Raw genomic sequence first — 21,666 nt, 5'->3', positions numbered from 1 at the left:
AGGAGTGGCAGAGTCAGGCGTGAGCCAGGTGTCCTGGGCCAGGGGTCTCAGGCCTCTCTCCTGGGCAGCTCATGGGTCTCAGTGCAGAGAGCTGTCCTCCTGCTTCCCAGACCTCAGCCAGGGGCAGGAGCCCAGGGAGGAGCTGGACAGAGTGGTGGGAAGGAGCAACTGACCCCCGGGAGTCTCCTGGTTCCCCAGAGCCTGAGTTTCCAGCCTGCCCAGGAGGGACAGAGTAGGGGGGTGGCCTCTGAGCACAGTGCACCGAAGCCCCTTCAGGACCCCCCTCACCCTGAAGACCCCCTTTTGTTCCAGCCTCCTACACACACATCCCAGCAACCAGAGCTCAATCCGTCACTTCCCCTGTGCACTCACTGCTCTGTGAGTCCTGTCTCCCCACCTGGCCAGGCCTCCAAAGGGGCAAAGAACCCTCTACAACAGCGGTTCTCAACCTGTGGGTCGCGACCCCTTTGGTGGTCGAACGACCCTTTCACAGGGGTCGCCTAAGACCATCCTGCATATCAGATAATTTACATTACGATTCATAACAGTAGCAACATTACAGTTATGAAGTAGCAACGAAAATAATTTTATGGTTGAGTCACAACATGAGGAACTGTATTTAAAGGGCCAGAAGGTTGAGAACCACTGCTCTACAAGGTAAAGAAAGTCCTGAGCCATCTTCTCAGTGGTCTTAGCTGTGGCCTGTCCCAGTCTGGCCCAGCCTGCCATGGAAAGCAGGGGTGAACAGCTGGTGGGACTAGCGTGCCGTGGAAAGCTTAGAGATGCTCTGTCCTGGGGATAAGGTGGAGGGAGGCCACATGCACGGACTAGATGGTGGCCTGAGGACCAAGGGAATTTTGAGCCCCTGGAGAGTGAGAGGCATGCCCACTACCACTGTGTCAGCAATGACCAGGGAGTCAGCTAGTGCCCATTTGCAGTTGAGCCTGGGATGGGCATTGGGGGCCAGAGAGCTGGAAGCTTGAATGTGGGGGAGAAGAGACTGGGCAGGCGGTGGAAGACAGGCAGGTCCACAGCCAGGACTTGGGCATTGGGCCTGAGGAAGGGGCCAGGAAGGGCCTGCTTCTCTCCGGATCCTGGCAACCTAGGACTCTCAGGGCTGCAAACCACACAGAGTGCAAACCTGTGCAACTGGCCAGGGATACACAGGAACGCGAGGCCCCTCACGGGTGGCTGCACGTGTGCGAGGGGCTGTAGGCTCCTCCCCAACAAGAAGGCAGGAAAGTAATCAAACTGGAGCCCAAATAGAGACAGAGAGTCTCAGGTGGAGACGACAGAAAGGGTCAACCCTCCTCCTGCTTTCAGGAGCCTCACAGAGGTGAAGACCACCGCAAGGTCACACAGCAAGATGGCCAGTAGAGCAGGGCTGGAATGGGCCCCGGGCGGAGTCCTTGTCTGGAGCTTGGCTCAAGGACAGATTACATCTCAGCCGAGTCCCAGATCCAGTCCAGTGCGGCTGAGAGCTGCCACCTTCTCGGGCTGCACCTAACCCTCCAGCCCAGGAGGGCAAGGACCCAAAGAACAGCAGCCGTATTCACTCAATTAGGCCCCTTAACAAAGTCAGATCTAAAGAGTTATTCCATTAATGGCCCGCACTAGGAATAGCTGAGGGTTCATTAAAAGTGTGGAGTTGCTATAGCAATTATCTGGGTTGGCCGAGGCTCATCGAGCAGGTTGGTCCTGGGAGTTCATTAGCCTCTGGGCCATCGAGGAGGTGGGGCTGCCCAGGAATGATCTCCCGGGAGCTTTTCAGGTGGTTCCAAGCACTCTCCTAGGAGGGGAGTCTGGTCTGTGGTCTCATTTGACCCTCCCACAGCTCTGGCCTGTAGAAAGGTAAGTACTGGTGCCCATTGTACAGATGGGGAAATTGAGCTCTGGAGGAGGAGAGCAGGGTCTGGACCATGAACTTGGGTCTGACTCCCAGCTCTTCAGACGGAGCCTTGGCACCAAGGACAGCACAGGACCCCGCGCCGTGGGCTGGCCCCATCTCTGTCCTCTGGAACTCAGTGTCGTGGTTCAAACACTGGCTTATTCTCCTCTTTTGATTACTAGTCACGGACTGCCCCAGGTTTCTTTCGATGTTGTTTATTTCTTTTTAATTTTTAAAAATCTTCCCACTGTGGTGTCCTCTTCCCAAAAAAGGCATGGGCTTCTCAAGAGCCAGGCTGGGCTTTGAGGGATTCCGGGTCCAGGCCTGGGCATCTGTTGTGAGCTCAGAGACGCCAAGACCAGCAAGGACTCGGCTGCAGGCAGGCGAGATCCCCTCTACACACACACACACACACACACACACACGCACGCACGCACGCACCCACAATTACCTGAAGGTACCTGGGGGCTCCGAAACCTAACGGGCCCACAGTACCCCAGGAACACGAGACTAGCGGGAGCTTTGTGTCAGGAACCTGGGACAATCTGGTAAGGCCCATGCACCTCTCTCCAAACAATGTGTCTAACTGCATAAAACAAAATACATAGGACCACAAAGGAATCATATCGAAATGTTATCAAAATACTTTAAAAATTGTAATACAGTAATAGATCTGCTTTTTAACTAATGATTAAAAACAAGATCGACCAGTGGATCTGTTGGTGTTAATTCTGAGCAATATTTTAAGATCTCTGTAACTGTGATGAGACGTGGGAACATCTGTGATTTCTATTGGTGACAGTCACCCAACCTGCTTTTTACTGTGGTTTGCTGCCTACATTCATAATGGAAGGAAACATTACATTTCAGCTAGAGGTTAGTATAAATTCTTCCCCCACCAAGTTCATGGGATCCACTGCCTTCTATCTTCTGACCCTTCGGGAGCCTGGGGTCCCAGGTTAAGAATCCCTGTGTAGAATTTTGGACACAGGGCTAGTCAGCCTGGCCCCTGTCACTTTTTCTCTACCTACATATGTTCTGTTCCAGTTGTCCCTGCGAAGAAACACCCCCCACCCCATGTCAGGAGAGTGTAGAGCTGCTGACCCGCTCCCGAGAGCCCCGAGAGCCCCACATGCCCATGCACACGTATGTGTGCACGCACACACCCACGCACACGCACACACATGCAGATGCTCAGCACTGTGCAGGTCTTACCTACGGCGGGGAAGGGCACAAATCTCTGCACGAGAAGGCGGGTGGCCGGGGTGAACTTGTTGGCTTTCTGAACCAAGACATTAAGGCCCACCTTGGAAAGAGAAAACAGAGAAAGTGCACGGTGCTACAGCCGCCTGTGGGAGGACGGGGGCAGGCGGGGGGAGAGCGAGGGGCGCCATCTTCCCCTGCCGCTGTCCCCCAGACCCTCAATTGCAGAGCTGCAGTGCGGCTGTTTAAAGCATCTCTGCCCTGTCATCCCAGGTAACCAGCTCCTCGGGAAGGAGAGAGGTAAAGCATCAGCTATGCGCACGCGCGCACACACATTCACACACGCACACACGCACACACACGGCCTCTCTGAGGAGGGGAAAAGTGAAGGTGGGGTGGTTTCTGTTGCAAATAAATGTCGTGTAGGACCCAGTCTCTAAGCACCACATTTCTGAGGCTCCGCTGTGAGCCCAGGCACGGGCCTGGCCAGACCATGAGGCCTCAGGAGAGTGAGATCCATGCACCTGCCCACAGGTGCCTGCAGAGCCAAGCAGAGCAGCCCAGGGCAGGGCAGGGGTGCAGAAGGGGTTTCAGTGGACATCCTGGGCTCCCTGCTTGTCTTCACTCACACCCCAGCTCCCCTCACCCGGCCCAGGACACCAGAGACCTCTGGCCTTCGCCTTGGGCTCTCCCCACTCCAGTTCATCCCCATGCTGCCCTTTGTCTTTCTAGAACACAGATCCAATCACATTCACCACCACCCACTCCTCCCCATGATCTGTGCAAGAAGGTACCATCTCCATGCAGCAGTCTTGGCCTCCATGACCTCAACTCCCCACTCTCCCAGCCACCCATGTTCTCTTCTGTGAGTGCAGGTTACTGCTTATCAGATGCTGCATGAGACTCCTGGCCTCAGGGCCTTTGCCCATGCTGGTCCCTATGCCAGGGATGCCTTCCTTCCTCTACTCAGTCCACACCTGCTCTTTTACGGCCCACCTCTGATCTCCACCTCCAGTGTCACTTACTACAGTGGGAGTAAATGAGCTTTAAACCCTTAGTCATAAAGTCTCTTAAGCCTTGCCTCAGTTTCCTTGTCTGTAAAAAGGGACAACATCTACAGCATCCCAGGGCTGTTAGGAGAATGTACATAAGTGTTTCGCGTAAGAGGCCTCAATAAACGAAGCTCCATAAGAACGAGGTCGCCTCTCCCTGGCAGGAAGTCCCTGCCCTGCACATCAGGAGTCCCTCCTTCCCGGCACTCAGAATGCCGCTCACGGGTGTGATGTCCCCGCCAGGCTGGGAGGGAGGCACCGTGTCTTTTTCATCTTCGTATGACCAGCACTTAAGGCGGTGGATGGCACATAGTCCACAGTGACTGAGGATTAAACCCAGGAACCAATAAAGAGATGAGTGGGTGGAGAGATCAGCCACGGGAAGAGGAGGGAAGGAGGGAAGGTAGTCCAGGCAGAGGAACAGGGCCTTTGGGTGGGGAAAACAGCATAGGCACAGGCATGGAGAGAGAGAAAGCAAGATGCATGCGGCCAGGAGACAGGTGTGCAGAGGGCCCTGCTCCCCAACGGAGGCCAGAGCCAGCCCTGCCCTGTGCGTTATTCCTGGCCTGAGGCAGGGCCCAGGGAGGAGTCCGAGGGCTGCCTGCTCTGGTCTGGCACACCTATTGGCTCAGCAGACCACCTGCACCCGCAGCCCTGGCCCTGGCTCCAACTCCCTGCATTGTTGGGGAAGGTGCTTAGCCTTGGGAGGCCTCCAGGGCTGCTGGGTGCCTGCAGCAGTCAAAGCAGGGCACGGCAGAGACGGTCCAGGGACCCAGGAAGACAGCAAGTGCCAGCCAGCCAGCCGTTGGCTAGCCCAAGGCCCCACAGAGCCAGAGGGCTGCCAGGCAAAAACCCAGCCTGGGCTCCTGGGTGCCTGGCCTCCCTTGGAAGCCTCAAGCTGGTGCTCAGAGTCCAATCCTTGTCCTCTGCTTGTTCAAGGGATGCTGGGATGCTGGGAGGCACGGCAGCTTGGACACATTTTGGTGGGCGGCGGAGCAGCCTGGGAGCTGCCACATACATTGGGCCCTGATGCCCTGCTTCAGGGCTGCCCCTGCCTGAGATGGACCTCATCAAGCCCAGTCCTCCCAGCTCCCAGCAGCCAGTGACTTTCAATTCTGTGACTCAAATGGTGCCCTCCCCCCCACCCCCACCCCCAAATACCAGGGAACATGTTCCTACAGATGCAGAGAGGGAAAGTGTGGAGGGTATGGGGAGCTGCCCGGCCACTCACCTCACATGAAATACCTCAACTAAACCCCACCACAAGGCTTTTATTTTTTTTATTTGTTGTCGTTCTTAATCCTCATCTGAGGATATTTTCTCATTGATATTTTAGAGAGAGTGGAAGGAAGGAGGAGGAGGAGGGGGAGGAGGAGGAGGAGGAAGAGGAGGAAGAGGAGAAAGTGAGAGAGAGAAAAATCAATGCGGAGAGACACACCAACTGGTTGCCTCCTGCATGGGCCCTGACTAGGGCTGGAGATTCGAACTGCAACTGAGGGATGTGCCCTTGATCTGAATTGAACTTGGGACCCTTCAGTCCAGGGGCTGATGCTCTATCCACTGAACAAAACCAGCTAGGGCCCCACTTCAAGGCTTTTAGATAGGGTGTTACCCCTCCTTACAGATTCAGAGAAGTTCAGACAGGTTCAGGTTCAGAGAGGTTAAATAATTTTGTCCAAGGACAGACAGCTATTAGGAGGCAGGTGAAGCTAGGATTGAACCTGAGGACTGCTAATTCCAAAGCTGTGTTCTTAACCACTGTGCTATTTAATTTCCAATTGGCTCACACCTCAATGAGGAGTGCTTTAATGCCTGACATGCCATTTAAACTGGCTGTTTGCACAGTAAAGCCCCCCTGGAAAGACAAGCTTGCAGCTGGGGCCCCGAGGAGTGGAAGGGGGAAGGCAGAGCTCTTGGACTCCCCACCCCAAATTAGAAATCAGAAGGTCTGGGTTCAAAGCGCTCACATTCATTTGGACCGAGGCAGAGTGTGAGAGGAGTGGGGAGCAGGAGCCCTCCAAGAAGCCAGCAGGGAGCTTGCGGGCAGGCAGGGCTGGGGTATGGCCCAGGGCAGGAGGAATAGGGGCCGCAGTTGTAGCAACATTCAGACTTGCCTCCTACCCTCAAGCCTTCCCCTCCCGGGCTAGGATAGCACAGTCCAGAGTGACTGGCCCAGCCTGTCTCCCGCACCCCACATGGGAGCCCAGGGTGGAGAGGAGGAAAGGAGAGAGAGCCATGCCAGGGGCCCAGGTCCCTTCCAGCCTCCCCTTCCCCAAAGCCAACCGGAGTCTCCCCAACACAGACCGGGTAAGACACACACACACACACACACACACACACACACGTTTCTGAGAGCATGGCCAACAGGCGCATGCCCAGGAAAGGGGCTGGGGACCGGCATAGCTGGGAGAAGGCCCGGGCTCCTTTCTGGGCATGGATAATGGGCGGGTGCCAGACAGGCATGAACACAGGGAAGGCAAGTGGCCACTCACCCCCTCGGCTCCTACAGCCCCAAACACAGGCCCTACGGTCCCAGCAGCGAGGATGGCCACAGCCCAGGAGAGAGCCAGGGTGGGCTGCAGACCGGGGGTTGGGAGCCCGTCTGTTCTGGTTTCTCGGGGCCCTTTGGCCTGGAACATTTGGTGGAGCCCATTAAAATTAAAAAGCCAAGTGGCTGGTGGCTCTGAATGCCAGCTCGTTTTCCCTGGCATGGTGGGTCCTGTTTAAGGGAACCAGCTGGCATTAATGGCACACAACTCATCACGAACAGCAGCTAGCGATCAGAAAAATCTGAGCTAATAATCGGGTTTGGGAAAGATAATGAGATATGGAACCATCGCTGCTGAGGGTCCCCTCGGGTCTGTTTTAACAGCCTCCAAATAAGCCACCAAGAAGAAATTAACCAAACAGGGGCTCCATTTGGGCGGAGGGGAAAACAAACAGGGTGTGGGTTTTGCACAAGAATTCGCATGTGGCCAGCAGCCGGGGATCCTGGGAGAAGCCAGAAGCAGGACATCAGCAAAGGCCTGAGGAAGCAGTGGGCCTTCTCTGGCCACTTCTCGCCAAGCTCCCACTCTGGGGCTGGTGACTTTGCCATGGCAACTGGCGGAAGCAGAGCAAGAGGAGGGAAGACTGGCTTCCTGGCAATCCCCACGGTGGGGACTGACCAGCACCAAGACCTGGGGTGGGGTGGGAGCCCCATGTCACAGACCTTCAATGTCATGAGCTATGTGGCTATTAGCTGGCTCCTTAGGTATCAGGGCCTTGCCCAGGCCAACAACATCCCCTAAGTTCGGCAAGGCCAACAGGGAGACACCGGGTGGGGCTTGAGCAATGCATGCAGCCTTCTCTCACCCAGCCTGTGGCCTCTCCTCCAGCCCATACATCTGATCCCCATGGCATGCCTCTGTTCCAAGGGGCTTCAGGCATTCCACCTTCACACACCCCAGAGGAAGGTTGCCTTGCTCTTCCTCACCCATGCCGGTTCCTCTCTCATTCCCAGCTCACTCCTCATGCCGGAGACCTAGGAGTCTTCCACCCCACGTCCAGCCCGTCCTGCAGAGCTACCTGTTCCGTTTCCTGGACACCTGGCACGTGGCTACTCCTCTCTCTCTGCTCCCACCACTTAGCCTAAGCACCAGGCTCCCTAGACGACTGCCCACCTTCTAGCTCAGCTCCCTGCTTCCACTCTCGCCCCGCTCCAATCCACTACACCAGCATGTCAAACGCAAAGGCTAACGCGGGCCAAATAAACGAGGCATGCGACCCGTGGGCCGTAAGTTTGACATGCTTGCACCAACAGCAGCCAGAGTGACCCCCCAAATTTAGCTATCAACTTGCACTAGCCTTTCCATGGCTTCTCGTTGCAATTAGACACTCGCACAGCTTCACGGGATGGCCTGGCCTTGCTTGCAAGGCCCCAGCCACCTCTCCGTTGCCCCTGCTCCTCTGATAGCCAGTTTTCTCTCTTTCTCTCCATCCCTCCTTCCCTGCCCCACCCCGATCTCTCTCTCCCCAGGGCCTCCAAGCACTGCCCATCCCTGGACCTCTTCCTTCCTTATACCTATCATGGTCTCTAAGTACCTGTTTATTTACCTTCTTAAAATGTTGTAAATCAAAGTAATACGCGTGTAGGATTTAAAAACGGAATTTCACAGAAACGGTTTTACTTGTGGACTCTACTAAACATCCATCTCTCCTCATAGGCCCGAAGCACTGGGCTCAGAGCCTCTGTCTCTCTCAATCCTCACTGAACTCCTGCCTGGTGAAACGAGCAGGTGCTTAATCAATGCTCCTAGGATATACCAAGTGAGTGATTTCTGAAAGAGGAGGGGACAGCGAAGAGCCACAAGGAGAGTTGCCCTGTGCAGGCACGGCTGTCCACCTCAGCGAGCAGCTCTCCCAGCGCTGGGTGCTGCACACGCGGGTCTAAGTCCACCTGGGAGGACGGCTCATCCACTCCACCAGGAGGAGGGTCCTGGAGGGGCGGCTCCAGGCCATGAGGCTTCTGGAAGGGAGATGCCTGACTGAGCCCTGAAGGGTGAGTAGGATGCAGCCAGGTTAGAAGGAAGGGTTCAGCAGGCTGCAGAGAGGGCTCTATGGACTCACGGAGCTTGCCACCGGGGGTCCAGGGGCCCCTGGAGAACAATAGGAGGGGGCATGCCTGGAAGGAGGGATGGCATGAGGTCAAAATCTGCATCCACTCTCGGGTGGTGGAAAGTAACGTAACCAAATGGTCAGGAGTGTGGTGGGCGCTGGAGGGCACTGGCTGGGGCAGGTCAAAGACTCTTTGAGGTACCAAAACCTCCCACCAGATGGCGCTCCCTGTAGCATAAACTTGGTAACAAAGTGGCCCACGACCCTCTAATTTGCCTGCAACCCCAGAGGGTCTGTTGCTTGGCAGCAGGCTCAGGAGCAAAGGGCCACGTGGCTGGGTCAGCCTCAGGTACAGGTTAAAACTCCAGTCGGCTCCTGCTGTGCCTGAGAGGCTTGTTTGCTGGTTACACTGACCAGACCTGACCCCTGAACCATAACCCACAGAGACCCACTGGCCACCTGCTGGGAAACCAAATCCATCAGACCCCTTCCACGTAGGAGGGGACACCACATCGTCCTCCCTAGAATAGATACAGAGCTGACAGTCATGTCAGAGCCCCCCACTGCCCGCATCACCATCTGTGGGCTTCTGGAACACTTCAGATTATGCCACAAGGTCCATGCGATGGGCCCTCGACTCAGAAGCCAGTCCTAGTGACAGCAGCAAGACAACAGTCTGGCCCAGGATGCCCAGGCTGCCGGCCCCTCTGTCAGGCCCAGAGAAGAACAGCAAGGCCTGAGGTACACCCTGGACCCCAGAGCCAGCCAGGTGCATCTTGCAGCGGCAGAGGTTCCTGTGAACCAGGGACAAATGCATGTAGCTGACTTGGCTCTGGCCAGAAAACACAGGCCCGGGAGCCAAGTACACAGGTGAGCAGAGGGTCTAACCCTGGTATCGCTAAAGAGCCTCTCAAACATTTTCTTCCAGTCCCCACTGTTCTCGGGGCCCCTGGGAGGGACTTGTCTACCTGGTCACAGTGAGTTCCTTCACCCTGGAAGCTGAGAACACTGCTTGGATTTTCCGGCCTCCTTATGCTGCGGGGGAGCAGGAAGAGAAGGGCCCGGTGTTGGGAGAATGGTGTGTGAGTAAGCCTGGGTTTGAATCCCAGCTCTGCCACTGACTTCACCTGTGTCTCAGTTTCCTCATTTGTAAAATGGAGATGGACACTGACATAGCACCTGGCATTCCATCAGTGTTAGCCATTATGATTACCTCCCTGTCTAACTATCATGGGGACATGGAGTAGGCAATGGGAACCGAGAGGGGGCGGGGTTCAGCCCAGGGGTCCCCCTTATTCTCCAGTGTCTAGCAGTAAACGTTAACAGACATCACTACATCCTCTACAGAAATGATCCCCAGGGCCCAGGCCCTTTGGAAATGGAGGTCAGTGTTGCTCCAAAAGGGAAAGTCCTCAGCCAGCTAAGACCTGGCTGGGGGGGGGAGGGTCTGAGGATCAGACATGAAGTAGCTCTCATACTCTGGCTCCATCAACCAGCTCCTGGCTGGATGTCAGCCCTGAGCCTTCCTCTTCAGCCCCAGGACCACTCTCGTCCCAGACCCTGTGTCCATGAAGGCGGTCCATCTGCTGGGCCTGCCAGCCCTCCTGCCACGACTTCTCCAGCCCGCTTCTGCCTGCACCCCCAGCAACGCCATGGTCCTGCGCCCCGGGAGGGGTTCCTGGCATGGCACTACAGTACTCCGTGACCCCCTGCTCACCCCCTGTTTCATCACCTCGTCACCTCGTCACCATCACTCTGCACACCATAGCCACTCATTCTGGTTTCCTCCCGCTGTGCCCTCTCTGTGGAACTCACAGCCCTGCCTTCGCCTCTCTCTGGTCTGTCCTGTAACCGTCAGCCCTGTGTAAATGAGGGGTCCCATGCCTGCGTCCCACACCCAAGGGGTCGCCTTCTTCATAATTCTGGTTTTATCACAGAACATCCCAGCTTTCCCTCCCGGCATTTTGCAGGACACACCAGTCTGTGCATCTGCACCAGTGTCTGCAAAGTGCTCACACACATGCACCCCTCAGGGACTGAGTGGGTCGGCCTCATGCAGCAGGGTCAGGGGCGCTGACCACCAAGGGCTCAACACCAACTCCCGACTAACACACAGCGAGGGCCGATGGAGGCTTCTTTTGTTAACAGACAGCAAACTTATTCTCGAACAAGAAGCCAGACACTGAGCTATTTAGAGGGTTCACCAAAAGGCTGCGAACCCCACACAGGAGGTCCTGCAACCAGCATGAGACTTCACTTCCGGGGCATGCAAACTGGGGCTCTCTAAATCTGGGGGGTGCTGGCCAAGGTCACGGGCTCCCGTGAGAGGGGAAAGGGCTCTGCAGGGTCCAGAGAGGAGGCTGGACTCCCCGGGGCCTGGCCTCCACTGCAGCTTGTCCCCGGTCCCTGGGATCTGCCCTCAGCCTGTCAGCCCGTCCACGCGGCTGCTTGTAGGGACTCGTTTTAATTAATGCCAGAACTGGGCCAACCACCGGGGCCCTGACACTTGTTTGCAGGTCATCTCCTCCTAACAGGCTCGCCCTGGGAGGGGATTTGTCACTAATTGAAGCAGAGATCAGTTAATGAGGCCGCGGGGCCTGGGGTTCCAGAGAACAAGGGAAAGGAAAATAAAATAAAGCCTCTTTCTTCGGAGGTTTTGTGATTTACACACACAAAAGAGAAGCAAGCGAGCTGCAGATTTTCCAAGTCAGAAACTCCACTCCATCTGCCGGAGTTAGACCCTCGCTGTGTGAAGACGGCGGGCGGAGGGCCGCCGCTGCTGGGACTCGGATCAGAGCGAGAGGGGCCTCCCGAGGCCGCAATCAATCAGCGGCCTAATTAACAAGTATTTATGGAGCAGTGCTGCATGCCCCCCTCTGGGGAGAAGACACAGGGCCGTCCCTTTTAACTGGTAATCCAGCGGAACAATGAGAGGACAGGGCATGAGGTATCACCAAGCGTGTGTGAAGGACAGAAGTTTCTAGAACTTGTGGCGGGGGAGAACGGTGTGGGCTGGCGTGGTTGGGGAAAGCCTCTTCGAGGTCTCTGCAGCTGGGTGGGGAGGAGGAAGGAGGCACAGGCACAGCCCCTGGGAGCCAGGGCAGCCCAGGGTGAGGTCCCCAGGCCTTAGGGTGAGACCCTGCCTCTGAGAGCCCTGAAGGACCCCAAGTCCCTGAGAACACTGGGAGGCGTGGGCCTCAGAATCTCCTCCCCACACCTGGGCTGCCTCTGGCCCTGGGAAGTGGTTGGGATGGAAGGACTGAGGGCCCCTGGGGTGAGACAGCAGGACTGGGGTGCAGGGCCTGGGCCAGGCCTGCAGGAGGAGGACGTCCCCCAGGACAGTGATCCTCCCTCTCAAGCCCTCCCCAACCAGAGCCACTCAGTATTCTCCCACGTGGCTTCTCCTTCCAGCGCCACCCCACCTCACCCTTCAGTCTCAGAGAGGGAAAGCGGGATTTTCAAGCTTTGAAACGAGGCTGAGCCATCGGCTCCTCTTGTCATCAGGGAAGAGGAGGTGACATCGGCAAGAAAGAGGTGGCAGAGCCCCTTCCTGTCTCTCACAAGAGCCCTGACCTTGGCCAGCAACCCCCCACAGAATCAGGGATCCCCGATCTGTATGACCCCAGCCAAATGGTCTCATCTAGGTCACAGGTGGGTTAGCAGCCTCCTGGCCAGCCACCGGGGCAGAGTTGGCAATGCCTTGGGATGAGACATAAGGATTCAGGGAAGGAGAACACTCTTGGTCATGAAATGGGGACACCCCCCCCCACACACACACACACACAACAGCTCTTTGGAGATGAGCTGGTCTACGTGGGAGTGGAGTAAATGAGGCCATTTCAGAAGAGCCCCAATCCCGACTGTAGGAGAACAGTGAAGTAGATGATGGGTCAATGCCTTTTCATGAACTATTGTGATATTTATTTAATGACATGGGAGGGGATGAGGAAATTGGGTTTTGCAAAAAGATTATCATATGTGGATGTTTTTTATTTGAATTTTCTAATTTCCCTCCTACAGTTGCATATATTTATTGCTTAATGAATAAAATAACGAAGTTGTGAAGTGACAGTTGCCCCGGAGTCAGCCACAGGAGAGCACCCAGCCAGGGTAGAGAGAGGACCAGACAGGAGCAAGGGTGCGCTCCCGGGGGGGGGATCCAGGCAGGGGGCCATGTAGCCAAGGTCCTGGGAGCGTGAGCTTCCGTTCTGGCTCTGGCCTCGGCCCTTCGCAGTGTCACCTGCCCTCTTCCCTCACCTGGGATCCAACCTTAGGCTCACACAGTCGGCAAACCTCCCTTCCTTAATCGCTGCTCTATCCTCAAAGTCCTGTGGGACTCTAAATGAGCTATTGCCTCTGTCTTGAGGAACTTAGAGGCCTCCAGGAGGGACTGGACATGTGACCACATGACCAAGGCTACGGAGGGGGGACAACAGTGCCCCAGGGGCTCAGGCAAAGAGCAAAGGGCAGCTGGCATTTGGGCCAACCTTGTGCATCATTCCAGAGGCCCTCACCTCCTGCATCAGCTGCGCTCCTGAGTGTGAGGACCAGCTCTGCTCAGGGGAGTGACAGGCAAAGCCGGCCTCTAGGGACAAGCATGTGCCCTCAGCTGCAGTGGGCAGCCCTTCCCGTCACCCATAGGCACCACCGCACCTCCCGCCTGCTCTCTGAAACCAGAATCACCAGCTTATGCTCTCCCAAGATCTACTCTTCTCTGCCTCGAAAGCCAGTCCTGATAGCCTGCCCACAGAAGCCTATCTCCCATACTCCTTGCCTGGGTCTGACCCTCAGACAAGGTCTAGCCTGAGATGCTGGGGTGGGGTGGGTGGGTGGGAGGGCTTACTCACAGCGATGGAGACGGCACTGATGACAGCTCCTAGGTAGCCCTGGATGAACTTGGATGCAGGTGAAGGCTGGAAGACAAGAGACAGAAGTTCAGGCCCACTGGGTGCCCACACTTTGCCCTTGCCAATAGTCCCAGCCAGCAAGGGGCATTCCTGCCTCCAAGACAGGAGGGTCGGGTGAGAAGGAAGAGGACCCTCTGGAAGCCAGAAGGACCCCAGCCACCCCCAGTGCAGTTCTAAATATGGAAATACGAGGCAGCAACGTCCAGGGGGATGCCAAAGGGCCCCCTGCACTCTGCCCTGTCCTAACAAGGTCACTGGCAGGCACTGCTGGCAGGAGGTAGAGAACAGCAAGGGTCAAATGGGTCACTCATGGCTGGGCAAGCAGAACCCATTTAGGAAGACCACATGGTGTGAGCGGGCTCTCTGGCCCTGCCGCACTTCCTGGCTAGACATGGCGGGGTCAGGGCTGGCTCCAGCCTGGCTGGTGCTCACAGGCTTTGACGACCCAGGTAGCAGCTGTGCTTCCAGGCAATAGATGACAGTTGCTCAATATTTCTATGGAAAAATGCACCTCAAATTGCAATGCAGAAAAATAGGGAAGAGCTGAAGAACTTGCCTTTATATACCACAATGGGAGATGCTTGGTTTAAAGTAAATGGGAGCTGAACAAGCAGAGATGTACGTGTGTGAAGCATATGAGCGCGACATGGACTGAAGGCTTAGATGGGGAGAGTGTGTGTATTCAAGATATTAGGCCCCAAAGTATTACCCCCTCAGGCCAGCACACACCCTCTCCTACCCAAACTGACAGCCCACCCCCCCTAAGGGGACCAAGACCCCACCTCCCCTCTTCCTGACTTTGGACCGAAGACCGAGAGAACTGACAGGGGGAAAGGCAGCCTCGCCAGTGCAGCAAGGCCCAGCCCCTTCCTGATAGCAGAAGGGTGACTGGGCCTCCATGGTGAGTTAGCCCCAGAAGGGCAGGAGGGGAGAAGGTGACAGTCCCTGCAGACCCAGCACCCCTCGCCCTCTGTAGCCAATAGTCTGGGAGCAGCGAGGCAGCTTCCAGGGAAGCTTGAGAAAGCTGTAGGGAAATTCGGTTCCCTCTGGCTGAGGCTGTCTAGGTCCAACATCCGTATAAGAGCCGCCCACAGAGAATTCTGGAGCCAGTGGAGCTGATCCCTGTCGCTGCCCCCCACTCCCATGTTACAGGCCTTCTTCACGTCACGTGGACAGCCCCTCCCAGCAGTGTAAATAAGGTGCCTACAGGAGGGCAGTGCTTAGCCAAACGAGTGGCGTGACGCACTGCAGGGAGGATGAAGGGCGCCCCAGCCTCAAGCCCACCTCTGGAGGGTGGTCCCTGGCGCTCACCTTGGTAGCGTTGCGGTTTGCATAGTTGACACAAGCGTTGTGGCTCTGGTTCAGCCACTGAAAGGCAAGCGGGGAGAGGAGAAGTCAAGGAAGGTGTGCTCACCTCCCTGGAAGCCAGGCCAGGGCCCTGGGAGGCCACACACCTTCAGAAAGACCTGAGTCGCTAGCTCATGGTGGGTCCATCCATCCCACTATTAACATGACCAACTATCCACTTTGCCCGGGACTGTGCCAGGTTTAGCACTGAACGTCCGCAGCCTTGGGACACCCCCCAGCTCCTGGCAAACCAGGACACTGGTTCTGCCCACCCCGGCAGTCCAACTTGCTCCAGAGACAGTGCCTTTTCCAAAATCATGCCCTTAATGGATCCCCTGCCTTTGCCTCGTCCTCCTTATTACATTACTTACTGGACAGAGGCAGACATTTAGGCCCCTGGAATGACTGACAGCCCTGAATCTCTTTCAAAAACATCCCAGCCCCCTGTCTTGCACCACCTGCCGTGCCCAGACACCAGCACGGTTGGAATTGTGCTCAGGGAAGACTGACATTCTCTCCTGAAGACTGACAGGTTTTCTTCCTTCCCCTCTTTCTCTGCAGACAGACACACACACACACACACACACACACACACACACACACACAGCTTCAACTACTGTCAGAGAGCCACACCCAGACGCTCTTCAAGAGCAGAGACCAGGGTCTGTGATGCCTTGTCACCCAGCTCACTACCTTGGGGTTGGGGTGCATTTACCTTCCCCACAGATTTGGGTGAGGCTGATGTCAAAGAGGCTGTGGGTCTCGAGGTCACTGGCCATGGGACAAGCAACCGAGGGACAGAGTGGGCGGTCACCAAGCAGCCATCCAGTTAAGGGCACCAGCCCAGCCCTCGTCCCCTTCTTGCAAAGGAGAAAGAAGACCTGGGCTTCTCCCAGTAGCTTCTGGGTTGGTGAGAGGTACGAAATGGGGTGATTTCTCCAAGGGGCATGGATGGGAGAGGAGACGCTGAGGCCAGGAGTTCTAACCAGTACCTGTTGGGCCCTCCCTCAGGAGACTGTTTGCCAGGAGGCTGTTACCTGCCAGAAGACCGTGGATGCCAGTGTCTGGTTGGGCAAAAGGAGACCGACCACCTGAGAGAAAGAGAGAGAGAAGAAAGGCTGAAAAAGGCAAAAGAAACACCCTACACTTTTGCAAATAAAAATTAAACAGCCACGAATAAGAGCAAGCTGAATCTGCACAGACTGATATGGACGATGTGTTCATACAACCTGCTGCCCGTAGCGAGACTGTGCATGATGAAAAAAACCCAAGCTGTAGCATCGTATTACAGCACAGTCCCATTTTTTTTTTAAAGAAAAACATCTTATATAAAACCATATACACAAACACACATACATATCTCTAAGCATGAAGAAAAGCTGTAGCACAGCATGTAGGTCTGGTTACATAGGACTTCCTCACATTCTTCTTGAATATTTCTGCATTCTTTTTAACAGCTGACAGGCATTCTGTTCATAATTGTGGGCAGGGGAACAATAAAACAAACAAGCAAACTAAACACCATCACTTCTGCCCAGCGTACCCAGCTCCTCCACACTCCAGCCACCCAGCAGGATTTTGTGAGGATTCAATAGAACTCATTTCAAAGGCCTTACATGCTTTACAAATACAAGCTGGTGGAATTTATATGTTATCACTGGGCCCTCATGAAGCAAAACCTACACCATGTTTAAGCTATTGAACGAAACATGGATGTCTAATAAATATTTGTTGAATGAATGAATGAGCCATAGAGCTAAGCATGGCTACATATGTGTGGATCCACTATTCCCAAAGCCCAAATATCACTGAAGACCCAGACTCACTGACTTTGGTGTTTTGTTATTTTTTTGGTTTGGTTTGGTTTTAAGTCAAGATTAATTGTCTGATTTTAACACTGGCCAAACCTTGGACTTCAGGGATCCACATGTCTCTGAAGTTTACCTTTTGGGTGCTTGTGTGCAAAATAACACCTACCCAGTTCTGCTGCATATGGGAAAAAATGTGCACAACCATCCACATATTGACTTATTTATTATTCCTGTAGATAAAATGGCTCTTTGGCAAGAACTGTAAGGAACGAGTATAAACACTCAATCCTATGCAGTAAATCAAATTCTAGACATCCTCAGCAACATTAGTAAATCATGTTTTAAAGATTAAAATGTTTTTAAAACAGTGAATATGCACATACATTTATATTTATTGGCCCATATCAGTTTGAATAAAATTATACAATGTAAAGGCATTCCATAGCTCCAGTGAGAAATTATGATGATATTTTTCTCCCCAAAATGAGATGGTAACTCCATTTTTCTTTGCCATGGCAGCTTGCAGGTACTGGAGTGGGAAACAGGAGACCTGGGTTCTCACCCCAGTTCCGTCCCTGTGTGATCTCCAGCATAAAACAGTCCCCTTTGGGGTTCCACCTTTCTTACCTATAGGGTGAAGGGGTTGACCTTGGGGGTCCTATCTTGGTTTAAACTCTATTCTCATTTTCCAAATAATACACATAAAGTCAGTAGAGGTAGCCCCACCCCAACCCAATTGAGAGGTATCATGGGGAACACAGGACCTCCTTCTAGTCGGACCCCAGTCAGGAGCCAGACCATAGAGGGGAAGCTGAGGCATGAAGCTGGGAACAGACAGCATGAGCCAGCAAATGTGTGTCTGTAAGTAGTTCTTCCCTGTTGGGGGGATATCATTCCCCGTAATCTGCTGGTTTCTATTACGTGGGTGTGTTATGAACGTCATTGCCTTCTTTCCCTCAATCCCCATTGCACCCCCTGAACTGTGCTTGGCCACCAGGAGAGGGTACGATGCAGCCCCATGGGACTCACTGTTGGTACCACACAGCTGCTGTCCAGGACCCTTGCAGCTCGTTACATCAGGGGGAACCCTTATGAGTCCTCTCCCCTGGATTCAGAAATCGTACTGGTTCAGAAATGCATCTGGTTTGCATTGGCCTTGCAGACACGGGGCATTTTTAACTGTGCTTCCCTTTGCCCTGACTGTCGAGGTCAGGCCAGATCTCCAGGGCCCACCTCTGCCCCGTGTACACATCCTCATGGCACATATTTTGTGTCCAAACTCCACTCCTGACTTCATCTTCCCTTCCCTTCCTAAATTTCCTTTTGTCTCATTTTCATCTTCATTTGTTCATCTTGTGCCATGTATTTTTAAAATCTGATATCAAGTCTTTTCCAGAACAAACCACAGCCCTAAACTAAACCAGTACCCAGGCTATGTACTACACACACGCACACGGCTTGTAACCGGTCAGGTTTTCACCTTGCTGGCCCACCTTCTGCCTCACACGAGCCTGACGTCCATGCACCTTGACTCCCTATGCTTTCTGAAGGAGATGGATGGGTTTTGCTAAGCATTTCCCCTTATGTCACTTACCATGGTCCTTATTATAACTCTGGGGCTCAGAAAAAAATAGAAATTACTTTCTGCATTTTGCAAATGGGATAACTGAGGATGAGAGACATTTGGTGACCTGCCCAAGGCTTCATAGCTCCTAGAAAAAGAGGCAGGTCTTGCCCTAACCGGGTTGGCTCAGTGGATAGAGCGTCAGCCTGCGGACTGAAGGGTCCCAGGTTCGATTTCGGTCAAGAGCATGTACCTTGGTTGCGGGCACATCATCAGTAGAGGGTGTGCAGGAGGCAGCTGATCGATGTTGTTTCTCTCTCATCGATGTTTCTAACTCTCTATCCCTCTCCCTTCCTCTCTGTAAAAAAAAAAAAAAATCAATAAAATATATATATACATATATATATATATATATATATATATATTTTTTTTTTTTTTTTAAAGAGGCATGTCTCCTGATTCCTGGCCTGGGAGCCCCATATCTCTGATTTGAGGGGCTCCTTCTCCAGCTCTTCTCCTTGCACACAAAGGAAGAAGCAGACTCCATGCCTGTTTTTGAGCATCTTCTGTGCACCACGTTCCCTGCTGCCTCCTGAGGAAAGAAATACAGCCTCCCTAACCACAACAAACCAAAAACCAACAGCAAAGTGCATGAGAAAGTCTTTACACCACATGGTCAGGAAAGGGACACGGTGGTTTAATCGGGCACTTAATTGTGTCTGTAAATCTGATAAATTCTAATGTCCACACAGGGGTTCGGGCAGGGAGAGGTGGGTGGGCTCCGGCTCTCTCCGGCGGAGGCGGTAAGGTGGCGCTGAGGTGTGCCTGTGTGAGCTCAGGGTAGCGGAACAGCTGAGACTGACCTCATTTAAGGAGGAGGCTTGGGAAGTCAGCTGACTGGAGTCCAGGAAGGGTGAGGTTAGAAGGCAGCGGAGCGCCATGCTGCATTGGCCAGCCCGACAGCCGAAGGGGGCCGTTTGAGCCCAGGCGAAGGGAATAGGGACCCCACCCTCCAGGCCCTGCAGTCAGGCTGGTGGGGCCAGGAGCACGCGGTGCCAGCCCCATTCCCTATTAGGCAACACGCAGCACCATCTGCACAATCCCAGGAGCAAGAGCAGATATTTTATAACTTCCTTTTTTCTTTTTAAGTCTAAATTAAAAATAAATGTTCCTTCAGCTCTCAGATGTATATCTCTGGTGCAACCTGCCCACATTCCCTCACGCTGCCCTTTCCAGAACATGGCAGGGGAAAGGAGGAAAGAGATGGATGGAGAGAGGGAGCCAGTCCACCCGGCTTCAATGCCAGGGGATTGCACCTCTTCCAAGAGGGAAACGCTTCAGGCGTGGCCGCGCAGATGGGTGGAGAGAGCCCAGAATGCGGCTGGTACCAGGGAAAGTGGAAGGAGAGCCAACAGCCAGAATTTCCAGCCCAGCCTCCACCCTGTCTTGCCGCAGGACCTTGGCCAAATCGCACATCCTATCTTTGCTCCCATTTATAGTTCATAACATGGCTGGGGTCTCCTCCACAGCACCCACCCCCTGGGAACTGCCCCCTATGCACAGTTGTCCATTTCTGCCACCCCCTTCCCCTTGGACGGCTGGCCATGGGCCCTGGTGATGAACTCTCAGGCTCTGGCTGCGGGAAGAGCTGGACTCAAATCCTGGTTCCAGTATTTATCAGAAGGGCAACCACATGCAAGTTACTTGAGTCCGTTGTGCCTCTGTTTTTTTCACCGGTTACGTGGTGATCACGGCTCCTCTCCGGATGTCATGGGAGCAGGCGTGGGAAGCACTCGGCACAGTGACTGCCATTCAGCCCGTGCTTACCACCAGGTTAGCATGATCCTCTCCTCCTATCTCATTCTTTTCCCGTCTTTGCCCGTCTCTCTTTTCTCTGAACTCCAGTCTGCTTGACACAATTGGGCATCATCTTGCCCCATCTTATCTTTGGACACCAGCCTTATCTTTCAGTGGGTCAGGAGCTCCTGAGGGTAGACTACGGGCTTTTCTCCCTGATGTCCCCCCAAGCACTCAGCACAAAGATGGGCCCAAATGACATGCTGGAAACATTGCCAACTGATTCAGAACATTAAACAATTATTGGCCAGGAAAAGATGGATGATGGATCGTGACAATGACAACCACCAGCCATCCCTTCCTTGCCCCTTTTATTAAAGTTTGGATTGCATGGGGGCTGGGGGAGGGGGTAGCCTTTGGAGAGAGGATGCAGACTGAGTTTGGTTCTGAGTCTTCACGCTTCCCTGTATCTATGCCCTGGCCATGGGAGGGATGTATTTCCCTGCTCTTGGTGTGGCTTAGTCACGTGACTTGCTTTGGCCAATGGCGTGTGGGAGGAGGTGGCAGTGTGCCAGTTCTAAGCCAGGCCCCAGAAGCCTCGTGTGCTTCAGTCGCCCTCTGGTGCTTCTAACGCCGCTGCGGGGAGACGTGCCCTAACTGGTGCCCGGTCCGAGGAGGATGCAACGTGAGGAGCAGAGTCCAGCCTGGGTCACTGATCCCCAGCCGATCCCAGGCCTGTGGTTATAGCAGCAGAACTGCCTCAGTCAAGCCCAGTCTAGACCAGCCAAACCCCAGATCCCTAACAACAAATGTGTACGACTGCCACTAACGTTCTGTGGCTGTGTGTTATGTGGCACTATCGTAGCAAAATCTCGTTAATACAGAGATGACCATACAGGAAGAGTGAATGTGCTGTCCTTTATGGTTTTAATGTTCTGTATCATTAATGCACCTTGAATTATGTCTTCACTCGTGATGCTGGTTTCTGAGTAGCCTCGCTATCCATCCACTCCACCTGGTGACCATTAGTCCAAGGCTGGGGCCACCCTGGAAGCGACGAAAGACAGTTTGTCTCAGGACAGAGTTGGGATGGGGCCAATCAACGGCACCCACCTGGGAGCTGGCTCACAAGGAAAACCATACCTGCCCTTCAGCCAGCGGTTCTCAACCTGTGGGTCGCGACCCCTTTGGCGGTCGAACGACCCTTCCACAGGGGTCGCCTAAGACCATCCTGCATATCAGATATTTACATTACGACTCATAACAGTAGCAACATTACAGTTATGAAGTTGCAACGAAAACAATTTTATGGTTGGGTCACAACATGAGGAACTGTATTTAAAGGGCCAGAAGGTTGAGAACCACTGCCCTTCAGCCCTTTTCCTTCTGAGTGCCCTAACCTCTGCGGAGAGATGAGGTCTCAGTCTGGGAGGAAGGCGCCACCAAATATCCCAACCTGCTTGGCAAAAGGGGGACACGAACAGTTGAACAAGGGACAGCA

General features: G+C 54.2%; 1 protein-coding gene across 3 annotated transcripts in view; it reads right to left on the bottom strand.

Moving 5' to 3' along the window:
- SFXN5 (sideroflexin 5) overlaps positions 1-21,666 on the bottom strand; it is a 100,103-nt gene that overhangs the window by 33,363 nt on the left and 45,074 nt on the right. For all 3 annotated transcript variants that reach the window (XM_036334128.1, XM_036334130.1, XM_036334129.1), the window contains 4 exons: positions 16,031-16,084; positions 14,958-15,014; positions 13,587-13,652; positions 3,104-3,194 (listed from right to left, as the gene is read on the bottom strand). In XM_036334128.1, the coding sequence (XP_036190021.1) occupies positions 3,104-3,194; positions 13,587-13,652; positions 14,958-15,014; positions 16,031-16,084 (268 nt within the window). The remainder of the gene's footprint in view (positions 1-3,103; positions 3,195-13,586; positions 13,653-14,957; positions 15,015-16,030; positions 16,085-21,666) is intronic.

Source organism: Myotis myotis, unplaced genomic scaffold, assembly GCF_014108235.1.
Source record: "Myotis myotis isolate mMyoMyo1 unplaced genomic scaffold, mMyoMyo1.p scaffold_m19_p_14, whole genome shotgun sequence".
Taxonomy (NCBI): Eukaryota; Metazoa; Chordata; class Mammalia; order Chiroptera; family Vespertilionidae; genus Myotis; species Myotis myotis.
The sequence above is the reverse complement of the archived record's forward strand: the minus strand, read 5'-3'. Positions and strand labels throughout refer to the sequence as shown.